General features: G+C 37.5%; 1 protein-coding gene across 7 annotated transcripts in view; it reads left to right on the top strand.

Annotated features, from left to right (window-relative positions):
• Positions 1-25,719, top strand: part of sulf2b (sulfatase 2b) — a 133,043-nt gene that overhangs the window by 91,542 nt on the left and 15,782 nt on the right. For all 7 annotated transcript variants that reach the window (XM_026920634.3, XM_026920633.3, XM_034311843.2 and 4 more), the window contains 8 exons: positions 2,445-2,596; positions 4,135-4,304; positions 12,423-12,573; positions 13,330-13,505; positions 14,259-14,387; positions 16,854-16,910; positions 17,389-17,521; positions 22,350-22,578. In XM_026920634.3, coding sequence (XP_026776435.2) covers positions 2,445-2,596; positions 4,135-4,304; positions 12,423-12,573; positions 13,330-13,505; positions 14,259-14,387; positions 16,854-16,910; positions 17,389-17,521; positions 22,350-22,578 — 1,197 coding nt within the window. The remainder of the gene's footprint in view (positions 1-2,444; positions 2,597-4,134; positions 4,305-12,422; positions 12,574-13,329; positions 13,506-14,258; positions 14,388-16,853; positions 16,911-17,388; positions 17,522-22,349; positions 22,579-25,719) is intronic.

Here is a 25,719-nt window from a genome sequence, read left to right as displayed (position 1 = left end):
TATTTCTTCTATTTACTACTTGTATTATTACTACTATTACTTCTATTATTACCACTTCTATTACTACTACTACTTCTATTACTACTTCTATTATTACTACTATTACCTCTATTATTACCACTTCTATTACTACTACTACTATTACTACTATTTCTTCTATGTACTACTTGTATTATTACTACTATTACTTCTATTATTACCACTTCTATTACTACTACTACTATTACTACTATTTCTTCTATGTACTACTTGTATTATTACTACTATTACTTCTATTATTACCACTTCTATTACTACTACTACTACTATTACTACTTCTATTACTACTTCTATTACTACTACTACTACTACTATTACTTCCATTACTACTTCTATTACTACTACTACTACTACTACTTCTATTACTACTACTACTACTACTACTACTAATAATAATAATAGGTTTCATTTATATAGTGCCTTTCTCATTCCCAAAGTAGCTGTATAGCCAAACTACACACAAAATACACACAAAAATCAACTGCAGTGAGAAGAAGAGTGAAAGTGCTGAGAAAAGAGAAAGGTTTTAAGCTGAGCCTTGAAGGTTGGCGGCCATGACACTAAAACTTCTCCCCCCCCCCAACACTGACTATGGGCCTGTACCTAATGCATCTTACTACACAAGAATTTCAGCTTTTCCCTGAAGTTCATGAAACTCTGTAACTGGGTAAAACTTACTGGAACTCTTTCCTGGCAGATCTGCCTTTTATGATTGGAGCTAAATAGATTTTTTTCCCCTCAAGAAGTGTTATGTCAGAGTAAACAGATATGCAGTGACCTTTTCAAACACACTTAATGGACATTCTGTTTGACAGGCCCTGCAGCCTCACACACACTTTGTCATAGTCTCACACCCCCTCACACACTCTTGTACACAGCACTGACACACTCGCATGCCCTGCTTCTATTCCTAAAGACAGTTTACATTACAGTAAAAGCCTCAGGAACACTGCAGGCTGACAAGACATTTTGTGTGTGTGTGTGTGTGTGTGTGTGTGTAATCACTGCTTCCAGGAAAAAGGTTTGCACTATGATGTGCATCAGAAACACACACACACCTGGCAGTGAGTCAGCTCATAGTGGCTTGAGTAATCCATTAGGACGCACTTTCTCTGGGAGAGATGAGCTTAGCCAAGGAAAGCACTGACATCCAACCTAATGTAATGCTTGCAATATCAACATTCATCTAATCATTGCTCTAATCCAAGCAGAGAGCCTTTTCCTGTTTGTGTGTGTGTGTGTGTGTGTGTGTGTGGGTGTGGGTGTGGGTGTGGGTGTGTGAGCATGCACATGATTTCTATCTGTCCTTTGTTTAACCCCTTAAATTTTCAGGACAGTGTCAGCACTCTTGTAACCTTTCCTACTATTCAGTACAACTGAATAATTTATAGAAATTACTGATGAATATCTATATAATAAGCCAGACGTTTAAAGGGTTAAGCTCCACTGCACAATTTAAAGTTGAAATTTTTGCTTCAGCTCATCAGGTGAGAGACTGCACATGAAAGCAAAATTGAATTTCTTTTGAATTAGAGTGTAAATGGAAATCAGTCAAGTGGAAACATTATTGAATTGAACTTGAATAGCTGTTAAGGGGAAACTTTTTTTTTCCCATTAACCAATCCATGGAGCAAAATGTGACAGTTGATGGATTTGGTAACAGGTTCACAAATAGAGCCCATTTAGATGCATATTTTTGTATCAGGAAGTCCACTGCAACAAATTATAGGCAATTTTATGGAAAAAAAAACAGTCATATACGTTTTAGGAGAATACAGATTTCAATTTGGAATAGGAAAACTAATCAATTCTCCCTTGAAGGATTTTGCATAAGGTCATAATTGCATGTGATCTTATCCATACATGTATTTTTAATGTTTGAAAAAATGTCATCAGTCACAAAACTCTGAAGGGAAATAAACACAACATACATTAAGCTAGCGTTTTTCATGAATGATGAAAATGACAGTATTACAGTATGTATCAAAAGCATTTACATGAGGAAATTAAAGGGATAAATTCCACATATGCTAGACAAATTAAGAAGAAGTATATTCATTTATTTTTAATTACGAACTGTCACCCCGAATCAAATTCAAATTGAATCTTGTGGTGTCGTAAGATTCCCACTGCTAATTTAGTGCAGAGATTTAGCAAATATCTCATATTGAGCAGCAGCCTTAGGATTTAGATGACTGTTCACTTTTTCAGGGAAATTAATAAATTGCTGGAGTGCAAGATAGTGGCACTCATCGCACTCGATGCCTGAATTAGCTCTCCACTCATCTAAATTTTAATGCTGAATGAACAGAACTAAATTAATTTACACTGCATAGAACACACCAGGAAAAACGCCACCAAATATTACATACCAAAACTGTGTGTGTGTGTGTGTGTGTGTGCAGCATTTTTTGGGAAATATCTGAACGAGTATAATGGCAGCTACATTCCCCCTGGTTGGAGAGAGTGGGTAGGGATGGTGAAGAACTCCCGCTTCTACAACTACACCATCTGCAGGAACGGCGTCCGCGAGAAACATGGATTCGACTACTCGCAGGTGTGTATATGAACGAAAGATGAGATTTTTTTTTTTTTTTTCATTTTAGAGATTTTTATAGAAAACGATTAATGCACATAATACTAAATGACATCATTCAATTATTGCTTCTGTATTGAAACTAATCTGTTTTGTAGTACTTTGGGTTTTTCTGTAAACCTTTCCTACAGTTGTTTTTCATATATATATATATATATATATAGTCAGATTTATCTGTGCATCTCTATTATCACCATCTCAAAAAAAAAAAAAAAAAAAACTCTCCCACACCTCCTGCTTTTCCCACAAACCTACTTTCTCTTTCCCTGTAGAGAGTTGCCAGATGTCACAGCCCTTAACTCAGACACGGCCCAGCTGTTCAGACAGTGCATAAAAAGCACTTGTTATACATGTTCATACTGTTAGCCAACCTTCTTCATCATGTATTATCACACGCAGATAAGTTAAACTAAGGAGCTTTTTTTTGAAAGAACAATTGACGGAAAAATACCAATAATGGCTGTAGCCAATTCCTCAATTATTTCCAGAAATATTTTTTATACAAACATAAATAGTAATAAATGTAAATGTTAAACATAAACCTAAATATTAAATGTAATTATACCACTTTACATTACTGTGTGATTGTGATTGGTCAGAAGGTGCTGATTAAATTTCTAATAATTAACAGTACATCTCGGAGAGTATTTCCAGCTGTAATTCAAGCCACAGGTTTATATCAATTCATTCATTCATTCATTCAAATATGTTATTATTTATATAATAACAACTTACTCAGGGACCTTGTATGGTAAAAGTTCTGCATAAATGGATTTTAAAAATGTGTGTAATTGTTGATATGGTGAAGCGTTTTGTAAGAGGACGTTTGTGTAGCATTTGTGTCAGTGCTTTCTAACAGTCCGAGGTAAAGCTGTTTCTTTAAATTTTCCAACATAGGAAAGTCTTCAGGGCAAAGTATTTTGCTGTATCTCTGTACCATGATAAGAGAGCATATAAAATTTATGTTTTGTTTTGTTTTGTCTTATAAACTTCAAGATAGAGAAAAGAAAGGCTTACGAGAGAACAACTGTTGTTACAGAAGTAGTTGTTATTACAGTTGTTATTAAAAGGTAATAACAGGAATGGACTTATTTTCCGGACAACCCACAAAATTAAATATAACTTGAAATAGATAAAAAAAATTGTGTTGTGTTGTTCTTTAGTACATATAACATTATTAGCACTGGCAAATTGCTGTGCTATAGGAGGAAGGAAACACTTCTTCACATGCTGTTATATGAAAATAATTCAACGTCGGGGGTGGTAACAGCATTACAACACACTTTTCAATCATTATGTATAGCAAAACACAGCAATGAAGCTCCACACTGTTATTTTACACCAATTCAGTCCAAGTAATGCATCAGCCAGGTATCACTGACAAACTAGATGTTGTTTAAACCCAGTATTATGTTCTTGAGGAGAATTTAGCATCAAAAGTATAAAAAATAATGTCGATTTGAACACAACCCATAAATAACACCCCCCTCTTTCCTCAGGACTATCTGACAGACCTGATAACCAACGACAGCGTCAATTACTTCCGCATGTCCAAGAAAATCTATCCTCACAGGCCAGTGCTGATGGTGATCAGTCACGCCGCCCCCCACGGGCCAGAAGACGCGGCGCCGCAGTACTCCTCCTCCTTCCCCAACGCATCCCAACACATGTGAGTCCCCCCAAGCTGCTCCTAGCAATGATGAGAAAGAAAGGGTTCCTTGAATAGATGTTCAAAGTTGTGTTGATTTTGTTGTGCTATTACGTGTTAAGATGATTGATCGCTCTTGTGGTTCGAGGTTCCATGTTACATTAGTCAACTGTGAGTTTCCTTCGTTTGCTTGTAAGAACTGTATCAATCATATTTTGAATGACTGCTTTGTGAGAAATGTGTGTATCACTCCCCAGTACTCGCAGTTCTCTACCCTTGTGCGGAGTGGCAGTTCTCTCTCTGTACATTATATAATTATCTTCCATTTGTTTCCGGTCGGTTGGTGGAAACTTTTTATTTTCACCTCGCCCAAATGCTTGGCCCGAGTCCGTACTCAGGATCGATTTAAGGAACGGGAGCGTCACACAGACAGATTGCTTCTGAACTGCGGAATGTTTTTTAATGTAATTTTATGTATCACTTCTCCTGATGTGCATTTTTTTTAAACTGAGAGACAATAGCTACTCCATTGCTTATTCTTATTATGGTTATTTAATTACTGTATTATTGATTTAGGTAGCATCTTTCCTTTCATTTATAACATCAGTTAGCTGGTTGGGTGAATCTTTTCTGTTGAAACTGCATACTACACAAATCATTCTACATTTTCATGAGTTGTAGTCACGTACATTTGAAGGGCTGCTACATATCGAGAAGGCATTCTGTTTCATCTGCAGACCACAACATGCCTTTCCTTGCCAGTGGGATATTCGAAACAGGAAGCGACATGACAAACTGAACCTCATTATTCCACACACAGCTCCGGGAGTGGATCGCTTTCACTTGAAGTGCACCCCAGACTACTGTTTTCAGGTGGAGTAGCGAGTTCCAGTTCCCAGGACCGCACATGAGTTTTGATTTTTTTATGTATACCAAACTCTCAGTGCAGATGGCTTCAGGAGAAAAAAAATGCAAGCAAGAAAATGTCTTTAACATTGCGGAACACACTGTCAGCTCCTTTAACAGTTCTGGGCTTGAATTGTATTCTGCGTCACTTCCAGTTCACGTTGAATAGAAGCACTTTTGTGTGTTCTGCTTCGTGTTCGTATGTTCTTTACCATATTAGTGGACTCTGGTTTGTGGTTGCGTGCATAAATATGAAGATTTCACATACACACACACACACATATACACACTCACATATACAGCAATAATTGATAGGAATCCGTGTCACGGCATCCAGCAGCTGTTGAGTGATGCATCGTCTCCACTGTCCTTTGTCCATGCATTTTCCACACAAGAAGCACTTCAGACTCGTAGAAGAGCTAACTGTTTCTCAGTGACATTTCTCTGGTTCCTGTCTCTCTTCCTCTCTGTTTGGCCTGTCACTATCTCATTTTCTTGCTGTCTATGCGCTCATTTTCTCCTTTAACAAAGAAACAGCTCTCTCGCTCCCTCTCCAAGTGGATATACTTGTTTTCTGCCCACATACACATTTGTTTTCTCCTCGCTGCTGTCAGATGTCTCTTCTCTTTTTTCACAATCTCACACACACACACACACACACACACACACACACACATATTCGGCTAGTGCTTAAATCCTGCCAGCGGGTGCTGCCGTTGTTTTTGCCATGGCTGGATTAACAGCCCCATCTGTAACCCACAGCTGATCCAAACCTCCAGCTTTCTTGTTCTACAGTTCGAACTGACATTACAAACCTCCTACTCGTGACCACCTTCTCAGCAATCTGTGTGCTATTTCCTTTGTTCTTTTGTTCTTCAGTGACATAAATAAACACTGAACATTGTAAAAAGGCAAGTGTAATCAAGTGTTGGAGGAATGATGGTAGTAGTAAGCAGTTACTACTACTAGTACTATTATTACTACTACAAATATTGTATGTATACTATATGGATTATATGTACGTATAGTCAGGTGACAAATTAAAGGGGAAAAAAAGCAATATTAAGGCCCTGATTTAGTAAGATCCCAAATAAATTGTGTGTAGGGTTGGAATAATGTGCACACAAAAAGTGGGCATGTGGCCAGTGATTTTCAATTGAAATACATATTTTAAATATTTATTTTAAATATTTATTTTCAATTAAAATTAATATTTAAAATAAAATAAAATCTGTCATAATAATCGCATGAATTACATCACATGCAAAGTCATGAGAAACACCATATGCAGATTAGGTTTTTTTTGCACGTGCTGATTGTTCTTGATAGCTACAGAAAGTTCAATTCTCAGAGACTCGCAGAAGAATGAAATGGAAACTCAAGTATAACACCATTTAAAGGTGACGAGACGTGTCAAAACACTATCCAAAATATGATATGAATGTAAGATAAACATGAGAGTGTTCTGTTCATAAGGTACATGTGAATGACACGCTTTTCACAGGATGTGTATAAATGCTGTTTACATAGCGCCTAGTTTTTTCAGAATTTTAAGAAACTTTCTGGTCGTTTGGAGAGAGAAAGGCATAATCTTAATAAACCTTCCCATTATTAGTACATTTTTAGGAGTAAATGGTATAGTTTTACCTCTAACTGGCAGAAAGAACTTCTGCAAAATACCTGCTTTTCGTTTGTATTCTCTTGCGCATGCAATTGAAGTGTAAGTGAATTTCAGTAAATCACTTTGCCGGGACCCTGTATACCACCCTGTATTAGGCACTTTTAGATAGAAAAACTGCAGATCACCTATCCACTGATGCAAATGCACAGACAAGTAATGTTAATTGCTAATCTTAAAGATGCAATACTCCATGGACCCTATTAGTTATCCAGCTTGCACTCTTTTTGTAGGCGTTTTTGCTTATGCAAACCTTTAGTAAATCAGAGCCTGTACTGGAGGGATGAACACAATTCCTCCAAAAAAGATATTTCCTCAACTGATGTTTTGATGATGGTGGTGAGGAGTGTTTAACCCGTTAGTCCAAACTCTCCTGTAGTTGTTCATTTGGGTTGAGATCTGGTGATTGTGAAGGCCATAGTATATGATCATTTTCATACTCACTAAACCATTCAATGACTCTGCATGCTCTGTGGATGAGGACAGGATCATCCTGGAAGAGACCACTCCCATCAGATGTAGAAATGTTTCACCAGAGGGTTAAGGTGTTCAGTCTGAATAAGTTTGTATTGATTTGCAGTGACGCTTCCTTCTAAGGTGACCCAAACCATTCCACAAAAATTCCCTCACCAATTAACAGAGCCACAGTTTTCACTGTTTCCTGTCACCTGTCTGTATATATATCAGTGTGGCTGCTACATTTTCTTTTTTTTTAGAAAGAATAATTCCATACAGATATGAACTCCTTCACATGATGCAGTATCTATGACCTACAGACTAATGGAGAGAGCAGTAGAAAAAGGACAGGATGTTTGTTGGAAAATAATACATAAAAACAGCATGTTGAAAACAGCAATTTTCTACTTGAAAGACTAATGAGTAAGAATTGCAATGCTACTATGCCTTTTTTCTGTTTGAAGGATAGATGGTATAGTGCCTTAATGATAGCTTGAAAACATCTGTTCTTAGTGTGTGTGTGTGTGTGTGTGTGTGTGTGTAAGGGGAGTGCATGGATTTTATGCTGTTGTTGTGTAATTGACCACTTTCGCATGTCACGGAAAAGTCATTACAATTTGTTACCTTACTTTATTGTTCAACTAGAACATCCATTAACAGCCCCAAGTGGCAGATTAAACGTGTGTATCTAGATGTGTGGTCATATGTGAGCATTTACTTAGGAGTCAGACAACTTCAGTTTGATTTGCTTGTGTGCTTCTGCTTTACCATTATTGACCCAATCTGCCTCCTAGTGCAGTTTCTTGGTCTCTGTGGCTGTGATGTGGGACTTTTAATTCTTATAATTGTTCCCAACTCACCATTTTTCAAATGGTGACAAAATGCCAGATGCTTCCCCATCCCCTATTCAAATCGATTCAATCTGAGTTGTGTTAGCGTGTCACAAAGCAGCTATACAGAAATCTGGATGTAGATTTAGATCCCTAATGAACAAGTCAGAGGCGAGAGGAAAAAGTCCCGGAGGAAGAACTCTTTAGAGGAAATAGACTCAAAAGGGAACCCAATGGTTTCTCAGTGAATCAGTCATTACAGTGTACAGGTGTAGAAGTGTAAAGCCAAATAATACTTTGTAAGGCATTGCAAGTCACACCGTTGAGAAATGCACATCTTTAGGGCATCAATGCACTGTATGGATCCATTGGACTATATTCTGTAATCCTTTTCCAGTCTTGCTCAAACCCCTTGTTCTCTAATAGCTGCAAGAATTATAACAAGCCATCCCTCTAAAGTACTTCCTCAGCCCTGGACAATCCACTTCCTACAGTTTGCTCTAATACTCCATGAAGAATCTGAGAAACTCCCACCGGTCTGCTTCTGTCTGCTCCGCTGTCCGCTCTAATAACCTCCCACCAGCATGAAATTCCCTTCTGGGGTCCTCTGCCCCTTTGCTTTGCCCCTAAGTAGGGAGCCTACTTTACCCCCAGCTCTGCAACAATCGTGTATTGGATTAAAATTTTTTGCTCTCGGACTGGAGCAGCGCTCAGGAAAAAAGCTCTCTGGATCCCTGCAGCTTTCCGGCGAGCATCCACTTATTTTCTCCCTGCTCTTTTTTGCTGGGTCAGATCCCTCACTCCTCTCGCAACAGGGGCCCTTAAATCCTTCACTACAGCACTGGCGGAAGTGGAAGAGCGGGTGGGGGGGGGGTGGTGGGGGGGATGGGGTTATTTCCAAACAATCAGATTTTCTTATTTTCTTCTTACCAGGGAGATGAGTTTACAGGAGCAAGAGCAAGTGGCCAAACACACACACACACACACACACACAGAGAGAGAGAGAGAGAGAGAGAGAGAGAGAGAGAGAGGGGTCTAAAAGGATTAAAAGGATTATACATGGGCTAGTAAAGTAGATGAAAGCCATAGAAAGTGCAAGGAAGGGGGGTGAAGGATAAAGAAAAAGTTAGGGGAAAAAAAGATTACAGAGAATTTTTTTTAAAAATGATTTCGCACTTAATTTTTGCATAAACAAGGGAAAAAATGAGTAGTGATCTAAATCTGCAATCTACATGCGCATTTCTGTAATGCTGCTTTGTGACAATATCTGTTGTTAAAAGCACTATACAAATCACATTTAATTGAATTGAAATGAGAGACAGTGGGAGATTATTTTATTCTCTTACACAATAGAGTGGGATTATTTTATTTTCTCTGGTTATAGGACAGAGCTGTGACATAATGAAGAACAATAACGTCATTAGTATATTTAAAGCAATGGTCTGCAGGATTTTTGACCAGAAAATGTTAAAAAAAGACTGCATTTTTGAGTCATTAGAGAAAAAAACTGTTTTAAAGTCTGGATTATACTGGATTAAACTATGCATACACAATATGGCTGCCGCATGTATCCTGTGGTTGTCAGAAATTACATGCTGATGCAATACCAACGTAAATTGTGGAGGCAGTAGAACACCATGTACACTGTGTCTGCAAATGAATACACAAATTAACATTGTATCTCAAATCACATACACTTATGTACTGGTCTAGACTGTTATAGAGTATTAACAGTAACCAGTTGTGTCTAGTGTTTGAATTTTAAAAACCTAGACAAACAGGAATGTTTTGGTTGTAACATGCCACCTAGTGAATGTTGCTTTTATTCCTCCGAGTCCAAATGTATATAAAGTAAGCAGGAGTGATATGTGATCAATGCTGCTTGTGTTGCTGCTGCTTCTGCATGCACATGCAAAATCATGCATCAAGTATAAGTCAAGTCAAGCTTTATTGTCATTCTGCTACGTGTGGACATATAGTGGAACGAAATGTCGTGTCTAGCAGGACCACGGTGCTACATACAAGTTAAACATAAATATTAACATACAACAATAGAAGTATAAGAAAAGCAATTAAGTTGACTATACATATATACATACTATAAATGAAGTTGTGCAAAAGAGATATTCTGTACATGAAATTGTGCAAAAGAGATATTCTGTACATGAAATTGTGCAAAAGAGATATTCTGTACATGAAATTGTACAAATGAGATATTTATAAACCGTCCTACTACTAAAAGGTTTGTTTTATATAAGGCATACTACCTAGTGTGTATTACCTGGTTTGGGACGGAGCCTTGAATTCTCTGAATAGGTACTGACATAGCACTCACAGCCATTATATTAATCTGTGTGGCGAGCATGCTATGCATATTATGAAACATGAGAAAAAATGAAAAATTACAAAAAATCTATGAAAAATATATGTTTTTTTTTTTTTTTTTGGCCAGAAAGGCAACATTCCAAAATCTTACACCCAGCAGCTTTCAAGAATCTGGACTTTACTCATTACCAACTTTTTTATCACTGCATTTGAAAAGAAAAATCTGTACTTTTTTCAGAATTGGTTGATTTATTGATGTACATATTATTAGATTATTTTTTCAGACAGTTTCATGCAGTGAAATAATTTCCGACCTCAGATAGACATGTCAACAATAACAGATGAGCTAATTATTCAGCTTTTTTTTTTTTTCTTTTTTTCAAATTTGTACATTTTATGTGCGATATGCTTTTTGTTCACCTATACAAAAGCATGTTTTACACAAAAAAATTGAGTTTCTACTACTGTACTTTAACTTAGTAAAGAATGATTTGCACTTTCTGTTTAAGATGAGAGAGTCTAACACCTGGCAGTTATGTATGTTTAAAGGTTAATGGGGGAAAAAATATGACAGCTAAGACAAATTACCAAAGCAAAGAGTCAGAATTTGTAGCCGTGTGGCTCAGTGTTCAAGGCTTTGGGCTGCTGATCGGAAGGTTGTGAGCTCAAACCCACCTGCCATTGCCGGGTGCTTGAGCAAAGGCTCTTAACCTTCAACCACTCATTCATATCCTGTCTCTTTGGATAAAACCATCAGCCAGATGAGTAAATGTGAATTGTAGTCAAGCTGGTCAAAACGAAAACAGGCAGCAAACATGCTTGCATTTATTTATCTGTCAAGGTGCTTAATCCTTAAAACCAGAGGAATGCAATTTGCAGGCATTGTTGTACTCAGTCTTCTCAGTTTCGTAGGTCAGGAAGCGTAAATAATCGAGGCTGATTGTTATTTAATCTCAGTTTCACATTGAAGAACTGTATTTGTGTGTGTGTGTGTGTGTGTTTACATAGTGTTTTACTATGGCGTTAATCTTTAAATGTTTGTCTTACTATCCTAATGAGGACCTTGGGCATTATTATGACCTTGGGCCATTGGCATTATTATTTTTTAAATAAAAGCTGCATTTTTATATGAAAAAAAAAATCGTTTTCTCATGGGAACCAGCCAAATGTCTCCACAAGACATGGGTTCATTTGGTCCCCAGCAAGACAAAAACACATGTGCACACACACACACACACAGCACAGAATGAAACAACAGGATTGCTGTCTAGCTCTTTTAATGGCAGATAGATGAGTTGTGCTACAATCTGTGGTTCAGTCTGTGTGAAATTCCTAGAAGATTGGAATAGAGAGACGGAGAGAGACAGAGCGAGACAGACAGAGTGACACAGCAATTCAGTCTGCTCTGAAAACTTTTTCGATGAAACTCACACCACACAAACCGAACTAACTGGCAGGTCATAACAAAGTGACAGTTTGTGAAACCCGCACCAGCTGAACACACTGTTCTTAATTAACCCTTCTACTGTCCTATTGATCTAGATCTTGTTTTGATTTGGCATCTACACAACTGTTAAATGTAGTTTGTAAATCTGCAGTATTTCTTATCTTCACCTCAATAATTGAGATGATATAGACATCTGAAACCTCGTTACATGATCTGGTTGTACATGTGTAAGACTGAATTACCAATGGAGTGAAGTGACATATTTACAAAAAGACCAGTCATTTTTTACTACATTTATTTGTCCTTGTTACTCTTCGAATGACCTGAACAAAATCTAAATTGTTTTAAAAGTAATTTGTCATGTTCTTTAGATAAACTAAGCAGCTCACATCCAGTTTTATGGGTAAAGACATTATACTGCGCTTCCACCTCCAGTAAAATCTTTTATTTTAACATGCATTTTCATTAACGTCATGATTGTCCCCTTTTCTTTTCAGTACTCCAAGTTATAACTATGCTCCAAACCCGGACAAGCACTGGATCATGCGCTATACTGGTCCCATGAAACCCATCCACATGGAGTTCACCAACATGCTGCAGAGGAAGAGGCTGCAGACGCTGCTGTCTGTCGATGACAGCGTGGAGAAGGTAAACAAGAGAGAAACCACACACACACACACACACACACACAGACACGAGAAGCTAATCAATTTAGGACCTTTTTTCAGGAAGAAAATATTTGGTTGTTTATTCAATCTTTTACCGTGCAGCTACATTAAGGGTTGGGAGAGTGCAGTTTATTAGATAAACTGCAGGAGACTTTGTGGTTTTTGTTGGTGGATCAGTTTACTGTTTTTGTTAGCTGTATAGACCACTGAGTTTCGGAGAGACCCACTGGGGTCCGTAATGCATACACAAGGGGTCAGTAATTTTTTTAAAATTGTGTTACAGTGGGAGAAATCGTAACCCACCCATATCGTAGTTATTATATTTATTATTGAGGTCTTAAGGTTATTAGCTTGGTCACTTGAATTGAATAATTTGAACCTCAAAAACATGTGATGCCAACTTCACTTCATCCAACTTCATCTGTCTGTGGAAAGTTCAGGAATATCATTGTATACATTTAAATAATAGGTATAATATTTTGTATAATTGTGTTATGTTGATAAAATTGAACTGAGTGAGATTTACTCTCAGTGAAATTTATTTTACAGTTAAAAGGGTCCCTGCCTGCAAAAAGTTTGAGAACCCCTTCTACAGACTATGAGCTCAGCAGCGACTGAGAATTTGACGGCTTTATTAATTGCCTATGGAGCACTGTGCAAGCTATGTAAAGCCCAGGTGGTTTGTACTACATTTGTCAGTGTCACTATATAATACCATTTCTTTTATTTTCTGCAGATTTATAATATGCTTGTGGACACTGGCGAGTTGGACAATACGTATGTTATCTACACCTCTGATCACGGCTACCATATCGGGCAGTTTGGACTGGTCAAGGGCAAATCCATGCCTTATGAGTTTGACATACGAGTTCCTTTCTATATACGAGGCCCCAGTGTGGAAGGAGGAACCATGTAAGTGTATGTGTACGTGTGTATCTGTAATCTGTGACAATGTGTGTGTGGCTCTTTATTCGTTCTCACGCATCCAAGAAGATGTACTTCAGAAATCAACCAATGTGGAGCAGGTAGTCTGTCAATAAAAGATTATATAAAAGTCTGTTTTCTCTTTCGGGGGTGTAGATTAAGATTTATTTAATGATAATGTAGGAAAGATATCTCTCTGTCTCTGTTTAATGTTTAAAAGCAGTAGTGTTTGCAGTTCTATGCTGCTGTGCGCTCTGATTGGAGAAATGTGAAACTCATGAGACCTGTGGGACAGAGAGAGAATCTTTATGAGTATCTTTATGACCTCAGACTTGAGTATCATAAGGTTCAGGAATAAGAGAAAGAAGGAGACAAATGGTTATGTGTTTAAAGCAGGAAGAGAAAGTTTGAAGGTTAGGATTTATCCTCTAGCTGAGTCCATTTATCTGGACCAGATCCTGCTCTGGACACAAGGCCAGGGTTTGCACATAGAATAATAGCTTAACATTTATGAGATTTGCTCCGTGCAATCAATTTCCGAATCAATTTTTATCATAAATCTCATTCAGGATTGCTTTCTCATTAAGAGTAGGCAGTGTAGAATAGTAACAGAAAATTACTGTTTTGTTCATTCTGCTCTAGTTCAATTTGTTTTAGTATTATTTACTTTCTCTTTTTTCTCTGCCTTAACACTCCAAGCTCAAGTCTTAATCTTTTTGTGATGTCTATGACTTTTCCCAGCAACCCCCACATTGTGCTGAACATCGATCTGGCCCCCACCATTCTGGACATCGCCGGGCTCGATATCCCTCCAGACATGGACGGCAAGTCCATCCTCAAACTGCTCGACACTGACAGACATATAAACAGGTACAGCACATGCTAATTCAGGATTCACCCTTCAGAAGTAGTTCTTAAAGGAACTTCTCCTGTCATTCAATTCAAATTGTCTCTTGCCTCAACAAATCTGGGAGATTTTAATAAAGATGGGTACAATAGCTGATATGTTTGTATGTTTGATGCAGTTTAATATATATTTTGAATGAGATAGTGATCAGAGATCATTTGAGACTGTGTTGTTTATATTCATGGTAAATATCAGTATTAAACTATGGGTGTGTCCGCCATACTGAATGAGGGTCTCAGAGCGTCTTGTGGATTATCCAAAACGAATGATATACTATATTGAAGTTTCCAAGAATTACTGGTTTTTCTACCGAAACAAATAGAAATTTTATTTCTATAAGAGACCATTTCAAAATAATGGCTAAGAGACAGATTTGTTGCCTTTAAGATATTTTGTTACAACTTTGTGTGTATGTTTAGGATCAGTGTCATGCTGGAAGACCCAGTTGCCACCAGGTTTTAACTTTATGGTTGATGTCTTCAGGTTTTGCTTCAATATTTCATGATGTCATCTATTTTCTGAAGTGCACCAGTCCCTTTTCCAGCAAAACATCCCCACAACATGATGCTGCCACCCCCATGCTTCACAGTTGGGATGGTGTTCTTTAGATTAAAAGCCTCACCATTTTTCATCCAGACATAACACTGATCATTATAGGCAAACAGTTCATTTTTGTCTTCCATACATAGTGCTGATTATGGACAAACAGGTCCATTTTTGTTTCATCTGACCAGACAACACACCTGGTGATTACCTGCACACTTCAATCAGGCTTTTTTTATGCTAGTCTTGGCGTAGGGGATTCTTCCTTGCATGACAACCTTTTATCCAATGATGATGTAGGACTCTCTTAATGGTGCATGTACATACTGTGTTACCTGATACCCCCAACTCCTTCACCAGTTCCTTTGTTGTTGTCTTGGGATTCAGTTGAAGTTCATTCATCCCTGGGAGTTCATTTGTGCTTCCTTCCTGAGCACTGTGGTGTCTTTGTGGTCCCGAGATTTTTACGTGTATTTGCATCCAATTGTTTGTACAGATGCTTGTGGTACATTAAGTTGTTAGGAAATTGCTCCTAAGGATAAACTGGACTATTTTTCTGAGATCTTGGCTGAGTTGCTTGGATTTTCCCATGGTATCGAGGACAGAAAGGCACTGGCTCTAAATACAGCCGCAGGTGCACTCTCAATTAACTCCTAATTATGTATGACAATTGGCCAATCAAAAGCTTCTAAAGTCATTAAATCAATTTCTGGAATCTTCCAGACTGTTTAAAGAGACAGTCAACTTGGCGTACGTAAAGATTTTTGAGCCACTTAAATTCTGATATAGTGAATTAAGGCTGAAATAAATCTGTCTAATCAATTGTTTTTAAATGACCTCTGATGTGAACAAAGTAGATGTCCTAATTAATTAGCCAAAAGAAATGTATGGTAACATGAAATGTGTGGAGTTGTGAAAAACTGAGATTGAATATCTTTAGGTGTATCTAAAAAATTTGGCCTCAACTGTACAAATTTTCATGAAAAGTTGGATTTCTGGAACTAATCTAATCTGCTGTCATTTAAATGCAGTACAATTTAAATGGCTGCTGCCATATTTCTAGAAATTGATTTTAATGAGTGATTTTATTCAGTTTCTTAGGAAATTTAATTTGTTTAAAAAAAGCCTGTGTGCTAACATTGCCCCATCACCCCTACTCATGACTTCTCCTACGAGTTGGATAGTGCAAGTATGATTACTACCAAAACTATGTTGGGATGTAGTCAAATATTATAGCAGATGGATCACACTTGAATATGTTTGTGGACTTTTCACTGGTTAGCAAATAAAGATGGCATTATGCAGACAAAATCCCCAATATAGATCTGCAGAAGAAATAAATGAATAAGATATAGGAGAAGACTAGCGTAAATAGCTATGACTAGTAGAATCAACAATCTCTCATCTCTTGTAAAACATGCACAAGGAGTACAAGTTTAAGGCCAGAGGACAGAAAGATAAAGTGAACATAAAAAGGATTGCACACCTTTAGCTCACTCTCTTTCTCCTCCCCCTAGCAATTCATTCATCCGTCTCTGCTGCAAAGATCAGAGCAGCTCAGCAATGATCGATACCTCATAACTGCAACGAAGGTCAAAAGCAGCCCAGGATACTGTTTATTTCTCTTACGCTCCTTGATTCCATCATTCTTGTTTTCCATCATTCTGAAATGCCTTTTCAATTCTTGAGCCCATTTGGCCCGGAGGTGTTTTTTCTCTTTTTTTTTTTTTTTCTCACTCCCCCCTTTTTTTTTTCAATCTCTGGCTGAACCTGTTGTCGTTGTTTTGAAGGTTCCGGCATGCACACTAGATGAAATCGAGTCGTATGTGGCAGTGATCAGGTTCCGTGAGAGCTAATCGATTTTCTGCCCTCTCTCCTAATCTCAGGTTCCAGGTCAACAAGAAGGGGAAAGTATGGAGGGACTCCTTCCTGGTGGAGAGAGGGTGAGTCGGCAATAAATGTGTATCTGCGTGGACATGTCTATGATATTATTCTGTTGTGGTCAAAATGACCCATTTTACAGTTCATGATAAATTTGTTTTTTGCTCAATTTCTGTGAATCTACATGATGTAACATATACATATGTCCAAATAGTAATGACACCAGTGGTGTAGTGACATACAATTTAGTAGGATAGGATGCAGACTGAGACATGGCCCAATTATTCATAGACCACAATTGCTCAGTATTACAGAAGTGTTATGAATATAAAATAAGTTTGTTGTGCACAATAAAGTGACTGTGACAGTTACTGAGCAAAACTTCTCAGCAGGAGCTTTTAGCTACCGTCAGCTGGTTAGCTCTTACTGGGCCCTATTTAAAGTTGCCTAATTACGTTTGTACCAGATACAATCAGAATCAGTCCAGTGTTTTGAGTGGCCTGATTAGGGAAATTCTTTTTGTTCTTCCCCCTTTGGCAGCAAACTACTTCATAAAGTAGTGCATGACGGGAAGGACGTGGCACAAGAAGAGAACTACCTTCCCAAGTACCAGCGAGTCAAAGACCTGTGTCAGCGTGCTGAGTACCAGACACCCTGCGAACAGATTGGACAGGTACAGACTCACATATACACACGCAATGCAAACATGCCTGCCTTTATATGAGGACATGAATAACAGCGTGGCAGATAGGCTTGTAGTAAAAGATGCCAGTATACAGAACTAACTGGCAAAGTTTCTGTCAAAATTTTCTCTAATGTTCGCAGTCTATCTGCATGATAATTAAATTTCATCCTACCATCCTACACTGGGGCTCCACACCACAGGGGGCCCCCCTCCTGTGCCTGCCTTGCATTCCCCTCCCCTATACCACGTCTAACAAGGTATTTCTGTCCGGTGATTTTGACTGTGTTACTAGTAGCTCTCCATGACCAGGATTTTGGATATGATCAACAACTATCATATACTGCATATCTGACTTTAAGCATTTTAATGCATAGGGCCCAAATGATATACTGTGTGCATAATATAAATTATAACTGAATAATGTGAAATATTCATTAAATGCTCTAGCCCTTGCTGTAGATGCAGCTCCGCTCCCAGCGCTCCTTGTAGTATTATGCTATGCTGTATTTTTCTTTATTAAACATGTTCCATTTTTAATACATTTTTTGACAGACACTTTTATCCAAAGCCACTTACACATGAGGCACAGACTTCATTGTAGCTGTGATTACACTGGCTTATTTCTATACTGTATACTGAACTGTATTGTATACTACATACTATTTCTCATAGTAGTGCTCAGTATAATGTGCATGAGGGATAAAACACAATGACACTATCTGTTCTATTTCTCAAAATATAAAACAGTCAGCAGCCTAATGAATTACTGAAACCACAGCAACCCTGACCAGGCAGTTACTAAGGATGAATGAATGAATATTGCATAGCAATTCATGTTCATATCAATGAATGTGGTCTTTCTTTGTCCTGCAACCTTCATATCTGACCTCTTGCTCATGCCCATGAGCTTCATATCTGACCACTAACTCACATGAATGTAAAAACTTCCTGCTTGTCTGACATTTTTTGTTGTTTGTTTCTTGTTGTACACTTCTAGTCTTAACCGGATGCCCTGTGCAAATTTCTGGCAAGCTTTCAGAAAAAAAATAGTGCACCTCCTATTCATGTCTGTATTTGCATCTGTTTAGAACACATCTGTTCATTCCGAATAATATATATCTATTCAATTATATCCCTAGTACACAGTCATGTAAACACTGTCACTCAGATTCACTTGCTGCTGCAGTTCCCTCAGAATTACATCAGACTGCTTCATTTTTATATTATTCTGTAGCCATAGATATTTTCACAGTTACTGTGACTCAGGATGTGTGAACTTTTGCTGATTAAAAGTAAATATTATTCACTGAGATGACAGAGAAAGACGCTTTTGCTTAATTTTGGAACAGGAGTGCAATATAAATTTGGTAATGTAATTACAGAATAGTAAATAGCTACTGTTTTTTCTGTATTGTGTACAGTGTGGTCTAAAAGTCTGAGAGCTTCTATTTTGCATTATTTTCTAATTGAATACAACAGATTATATTACTGACAACTTCTTGAGTGAAAAGTAGAATCTTTGGAATATTTACATGAATTTCTTAGTATTTGGTACGCCCCCTTTTTTGCTTTAATGACAGTGTGACTCGAGCTGGCATGGACTCCACAAGTTTGTGCAAAACCTTATGATCCATTTTATATCAAATCCATCAGAGTTTCGTCTGAACACATGCTTCAATAGAAGAGATTAGGCATGAGGAAAATCTGACCTTTTGTACAAAGCAGTTAACATGGTCAATATCACAAATCTGCTCACATTTAAATAGAGACCTAGAAATAGTGCAGAATCTTGAATATTAAATATTAAAGACATTGAACTTTTACTTTCTTTGTTTTAAATATTTCAAAATTCTAAAACCTTCTGATTATTTACAATTTCAATAAAAATAATCCTAGATTTTCAATGTGGTATCAGACTCTTGGACCCCACTGTATATAATCACAGATAGTTAAGAGTTAAGGAAAGATAATAATAGATAATATTAATATTACATTCATGGGTAATTCATTAATACATGATAGCACCATGATTACAAATAAGACAAACCTGCATACTAACAAGCTTGTTTGTGTAGCTTGTTGTTTTGTAGCATGTTTCTGTAGTGCAAGTTCTACACACACTCACAAAGTTGCCACGAATAACACAATCATACAATATGAATAGACAAAATACAGCATAGATTTGTGTATACACATTAAAAGCTATATCTACACAAAACTGAAAAGACAGGAGGTATTCAAGAGGATGTCCTGCAGTGAGATCTTTTTTCTTACACACACACACACACACACACACACACACACACCACACACACACTAGCTAATGAAGGCACAGTGGTAGAGAGCTTTGAGCTGTCAGATCAAACACACCTGACATATCCAGGTCTTTTCTCTCTGTGAGGGAGCTGACCGTTCTCGTCCTCCACAGTGTTCCATCTCCCACCCAGTAAATCACTCTCTCTTCCTCATCCTGCCATTCTCTCATCCTCTGTGTGTTTCATCTTTCCATTTCCTGTCAAAAATGTCCTTCTCAAACTTGTGAGTAGGGTGCCATGTTCAATAAAGCAAGTGTCTTTAGTCCTCCGTCAAGTTTGATCAAAAGCGTCCTTTTTTTTCAAACTTCTCTGACCATTTACTTTATATTGTAAAAGAACATGCCAAATTAGTATAAAACCCGGACCTAATTAAATTAAATTAATTATTAAATTAAATTTACATTTGAACTGCATTAAACATGCTGTTAGTGATCCCAGTAACTTTTGTGTTTCGTTTTGTTTTGTTTGTGTGCAGTTCTTATAGATATTACCACAGTACCAAGTTACGCAGGTCTAAAAATACCAAATCAATACAGATTATTTTTAAACTGATGATTCTAAAATAGTATTGATTATATTGTACATTCCTGTAACCCCAAATCAGACTGAGAAATCATAACGAGAAAGCACTAGATTCACATTCCTATAGACAATTTAATTGCATTTAATTTAGTAATTAAACTTATTATCCAGTCAGTTGGAAAATGAACACAGTGCAGTTACTCATTCTTCATTTAATATCTTTTTGATTATTCTTCTTCTTTGTCTATTTTCTCCTTCTTCTTCATTATTTTTTAAATCGTATAACCCTTGTAGGATTATATTTGATCATTGATTCATCTTAATAAGTCATATGTAATTCTGCCCCCAAACATGACATTTAAACTTCGCCAACTATTGAAATAATTAAATGATGGTAAATAATTATAAATAACTAGAATGATAACTTATAAACATCATTTATAAATTATAACTAATTACATTAAAAATAATTAGAAATACTGAACTGTATCTTCAAGGTTAGTTCTTTATATTGTCTCGGAAATAAAATTCCTAATAATAGTAGTAATAAAACTGAGTCATTACGATTATAGAATATAATTTTTGCTGTATATATTGTATGTGTACAGTCAACTCCAGAACTATTAGCACCTTCCAAGAGAATGAGCAAAGACTGCTGTATAAAGTACACTACACACAGTAACTCAACCTAATTATAGGGTTGAAATCTTAAATGAATGATGAAGGAATTGAAATGAACTTTGATAACAATGTTTAAGGGAAAAAAACACTACTCAAGAAAGCTTGAGAAAGCTTTTGTAACCTCTTTATCTTCACTGAGGTTACATAGTCTATCACAGATAGATACAGACTAGATACAAGGCAAAATCTCTGGAAATACATGAGATGGGACACCAGTTCATCTCAGGTCATCACACACACCACGGATTGATGGGAGGTGGGAGGAAAAGTACCAGAAGTAACCCACACAGACACAGGGATCATGCACAAAACTCCACACAGACAGTAACCTGAGCTCAGGATCAAACCCTGGACTCTGGAGCTGCATAGGCACTGGATTCACTCCAACCATAATCATGACAAAGCAGTTACTGATGATACATGAATGAATGATAATGGATAAAACTATTTAGCCATCCCCATATTCTCGAAATATCACTTACTGCATTGTGTCATTGACTTACATTTAATTTTTGCTCATTTTTTTAATGAAGGGTGCCAATAATTCTGGAGTTGACCCTATATGTGACAAGGCAACAGTGTAGGAAAACAAGTAACAGAGCTGCTGCGCCTTCAATCGTGCCGCTGAACCTATTCTGGCATAGAAGAACGTCCCAAAACAAAGACACTGTATCACAATCCCCATTTTTAGTCCACTTCTTGTTTCCAGCTGGCTGGTGCAGAGCATCATATTCGAGCTTTTATAGCATCGTCTCGCTCTTAATGACCTGACAGGGCCCGAGCACCGGCGTGTAAGATGAAAAGAGCGCAACTCGAGCTCTTCATTAACGAGGCTTTTAACAAGGAGGACTTGGCATCGCATGGTAATTACTGATGACAAAGAGAGCAGGCAGAGATCAGGGAGGCAATTCTCACCACTTAATCGACCCGAACACACGTACACAGGCACAAACACACAAACGCACAAACACAGGCTCGCACAATGCACGTGAGTGCCGCTTTTCACCTGTGCGGTGTCAGAGGTGTGATATAAACATGGATCATTTGTGACAAAAAGCTTTCAGCACGTACACAAAAAAATGGAGGTGTGTGCATTGGGTTTGCCTAAAATAGTACTCTGTGTATGTGTGTGTATGTGTGTATGTGTGTGTGAGAGACAGAGAGAGTGAGAAAGGCCTACTTATATGTGCTTGTTTAAGCAAGCTAAGTACTCGTGTGTCCCAAGTGCTCACAGCTTGCCTTGAATGTCCTGTCTCTCACCCCTCCACCCCAACCCACGCCTTTTTTCCTCTCTGTAGAAGTGGCAGTGTGTGGAGGACTCCACCGGGAAGCTGAGGCTATATAAGTGCAAAGGCATGGCCAGTCTTTCTGCAGTGAGGAAACCAGTGTCCAGCATGAAGCCCCAGTTTTTCCAACGCACTGTTAGCACCAGTGCTAAAGTTAACACAGAGTCTGATGACTGCGACTGTGACTTCAGCAGCTACAGACTTAGCACGCTGAAGAAAAAGACCCTGCTGTCCAAAAAAAGTAAGCAATTAACATACAGATCACAAACACTTTTCTTGGGTTTCATTTCATGTGTCATATATATCACGATTACATCCGTTTTGGAGGAGATCAGCACCCAAAATGCATTTAAAAAGATTTTCCAATTGATTAAACAACTCTAGTGTGTGTGACATGCATGTAAATCTCCAAACCACTGTCTCTCCAAACCACATTTAACAAATAAATTATATTTGTTCATTATATATTATAATAATGCATGTGATCCATAACTTCCACCTTCCATTGAGATTAAGAAAAAATTTAAATAACGTGGATGATGGTGATTTTTGATGCAGCAGCCATCTTTTCCATAAAACAACTATAAAGGAGGAATTTGGTGGTCAAACGTCGTGAGCTGATTTGCATATTATTTGAGATGTGATCCAGCAAACTGGAGACATACAGTATTCATCTGCTAGTGTAAATTCATATGAGTAAAATTTGATATGGATGCAATCCACTTACAAGGCACGATCAAGATAAATGAGGTCACGGAGACGTCGTAAATCAGAACAGAATCTCACGGGGAGAAAAAACATCCTCTTTGCTTGATACACTTCAGTGCACATTATATTTTAGGAGTGATGTTCAAGCTTTAGACAGATCCGCGATAAAACCCCCACGTCAGTGTTAAAGCCCTTGTGAACTCATTTTTATAATTAGCTTATTACCGTTATCTTTAGTTTCTGTGGTGAATTGGTTATGAACTGCAAAAACAAAGATCACTGATAGGCTTTCTTTCAATTAAGAGATGTCTGAATTTTTTTCTGCTGTGTTCGAGTATTATATTGGGTAGAGGTGTGCTGATTGCGTCAGCTTCCCTTTTACCCTAACCGCACAATCTAAAGTGACTTCTTACCTGCTTGCTTAGCATCTGTGTGTCTGATTTTCAGCAAAATAGCATCCAGGTGGACTTTTTTTTTTTTTACCATTTTCTATATACTGTTTTAAGCATGGACTGTATGGTGGCACAGCATGCTTGTGTGGGTTTCCTGCAGGTTCTCCGGTTCTCCAGTAGGTGGATTGACTACTCTAAGTTGCCCCTAGGTGTGAATGATTGTGTGAATGTGTGTCCCGTCCCATCATGTCTCACTGGAATCCCATCCAGGGTGTATTCCCACCTTTGTACCCAGTATTCCCTGGGATAGCCTCTCCATCCACTGCGACCATGACCAGGATCAAGTGGTTCCTGAAGATGAATGGCATAATGAATGAATGAAACATATTAAGAGTTTATGTGTGGTAATGGTGAATATTTCTAGTTATATATATATATATATATACATATATATATATATATATATATATATATATATATATGTATGTATATATATATATATATATATATATATATATATATTTTCAGTAGTGAAAGGAATAAGAATTAGCAGTCTCACTGAACTGCTACTGAGGTAATCATGATCCATGCCTATGTCCTGTAAGGCAACTGGTAGTTCTGGTAGGCAAGATGTATTTTTATGTAAATCACACAATTTTTTTTAGAATACTCTTTTCTTACATGTGGACAGATTGAAAAGTACATTGTCAATGTTTTCATGTTCGTATAATAAAAATCCCTTAACATAAACTCTTTTGCTGAGCATGACAGGCATGACCTTAAATGGTAACGATCAGCACCACATGATAGCAGACAGTTAAATGAGAGCAGAGTAAAGCTTATTTGAATCTGTTTTATTAACCCATGCATGCTATGCTTGCTGCTTATATGTTTTGCAGTGTCATGCTCTATTGATCAGTGTAGCTTTTTAAACTAGATGGAAGGGAAAGTAGCACTGGAGTGCACACAATCTTACCCAACCCCCGTGCTTCCAGAAATATGTCCAAAACAAAAACAATGCATCACACAAAGTGCATGATTAGCATATAAAGTAGTTGCGTAGTTGTACAAGCTAAGCTCGGTCATTCTCACATGCTTTTTTAGTACTAGTGATCTCTTGCTCTAGCGTTTACCTTGCCAGGGAGACACCACTGTCAATCATTATGCAACTTGACTTCTAGTTTCATGCGATTCTGATCAGGCAGTACATAGGACTTTAGTTATAGTAGATGTAGTTGATTAGTAGATTTAGTTATTAAACTGTAGTTAGGGATATGCAGTTCTTGAATCTATAAAGTAATTGGTCATTTTTTTGGTATTAATAATTGATACTCTATAATTTTTCATTTCTTACTAGTACAAATAATGTGGAAAATTATGTAGAATGATTAAACAAAAAACACAGTTTGGGAATCTGCTTTCCGATCCAGGAATGTTTGTTTGTATTTGGACTGGCCTCTTGTCAGACATTTTATAGACACGCCCCCAACACCCCTCAACATCTTCATAAATCATTATAAGGAGAATTTTACATGTTTATATAGAGTTGTAACTTGGCTTTAAATCAGTTGAACACCTGAGTGGGCTTGAAAGCGATGATAGTCCTTGCTAATGGTAGTTCTAGCAGACCTACCATAAGTTTTGGGGGTGGAGCTTTGGGTATATGGGTGGAAATGGGGGCGGGCTCAATGAGTTAAAAAAAAAAAAAACATTCAAATCTTATTCAACTCCATCCGTTTACCTGTTAGATACATTTTTTTCACAAATCTTGCCTAATACACTTTTAATGACAGATTTTAAGTAACACAAAGGTTTTTTTTTTAAATATTTGAAATCATGTAGAGGCTTAAAGTGTAAGCTGTTCAGAGGAGTTTTTCACTCAGGTTTAAAATCATCACAACATATCAAGTGTGAGTAGCATGGGAGCAACTGTGAGAACAAAAATAAACAACAGATAATGAGAGTGTGAAGGCAAACCATGGGAAATTATCACTCCTATCATCTGAATAAAGTAGCAAGCTGTTCTTCTTTGGAGTGCTCAACCGGGTTCCCCGGTTTCCTCCCACCTCCCAAAAACATGCTGGTAGGTGGCCTGGCTATGATAAATTGCCACTAGGTGTGAATGAAAGTGTGAGTGTGTGTGTGTGTGTGTGTGTGTGTGTGCGGGTGCATGTGCATGTGTGCATGGTGCTCTGCGATGGCCTGGTATCCCATCACTTGCTGAAGATAAATAATTGAAAGAAAAGGCAGTAATGGAAGAAATCATTGTATACTATAAAAAT

Source organism: Pangasianodon hypophthalmus, chromosome 16 (assembly GCF_027358585.1).
Source record: "Pangasianodon hypophthalmus isolate fPanHyp1 chromosome 16, fPanHyp1.pri, whole genome shotgun sequence".
NCBI lineage: Eukaryota > Metazoa > Chordata > Actinopteri > Siluriformes > Pangasiidae > Pangasianodon > Pangasianodon hypophthalmus.
Note: the sequence above shows the minus strand (reverse complement) of the source record. Positions and strands in the feature narration are given on the sequence as shown.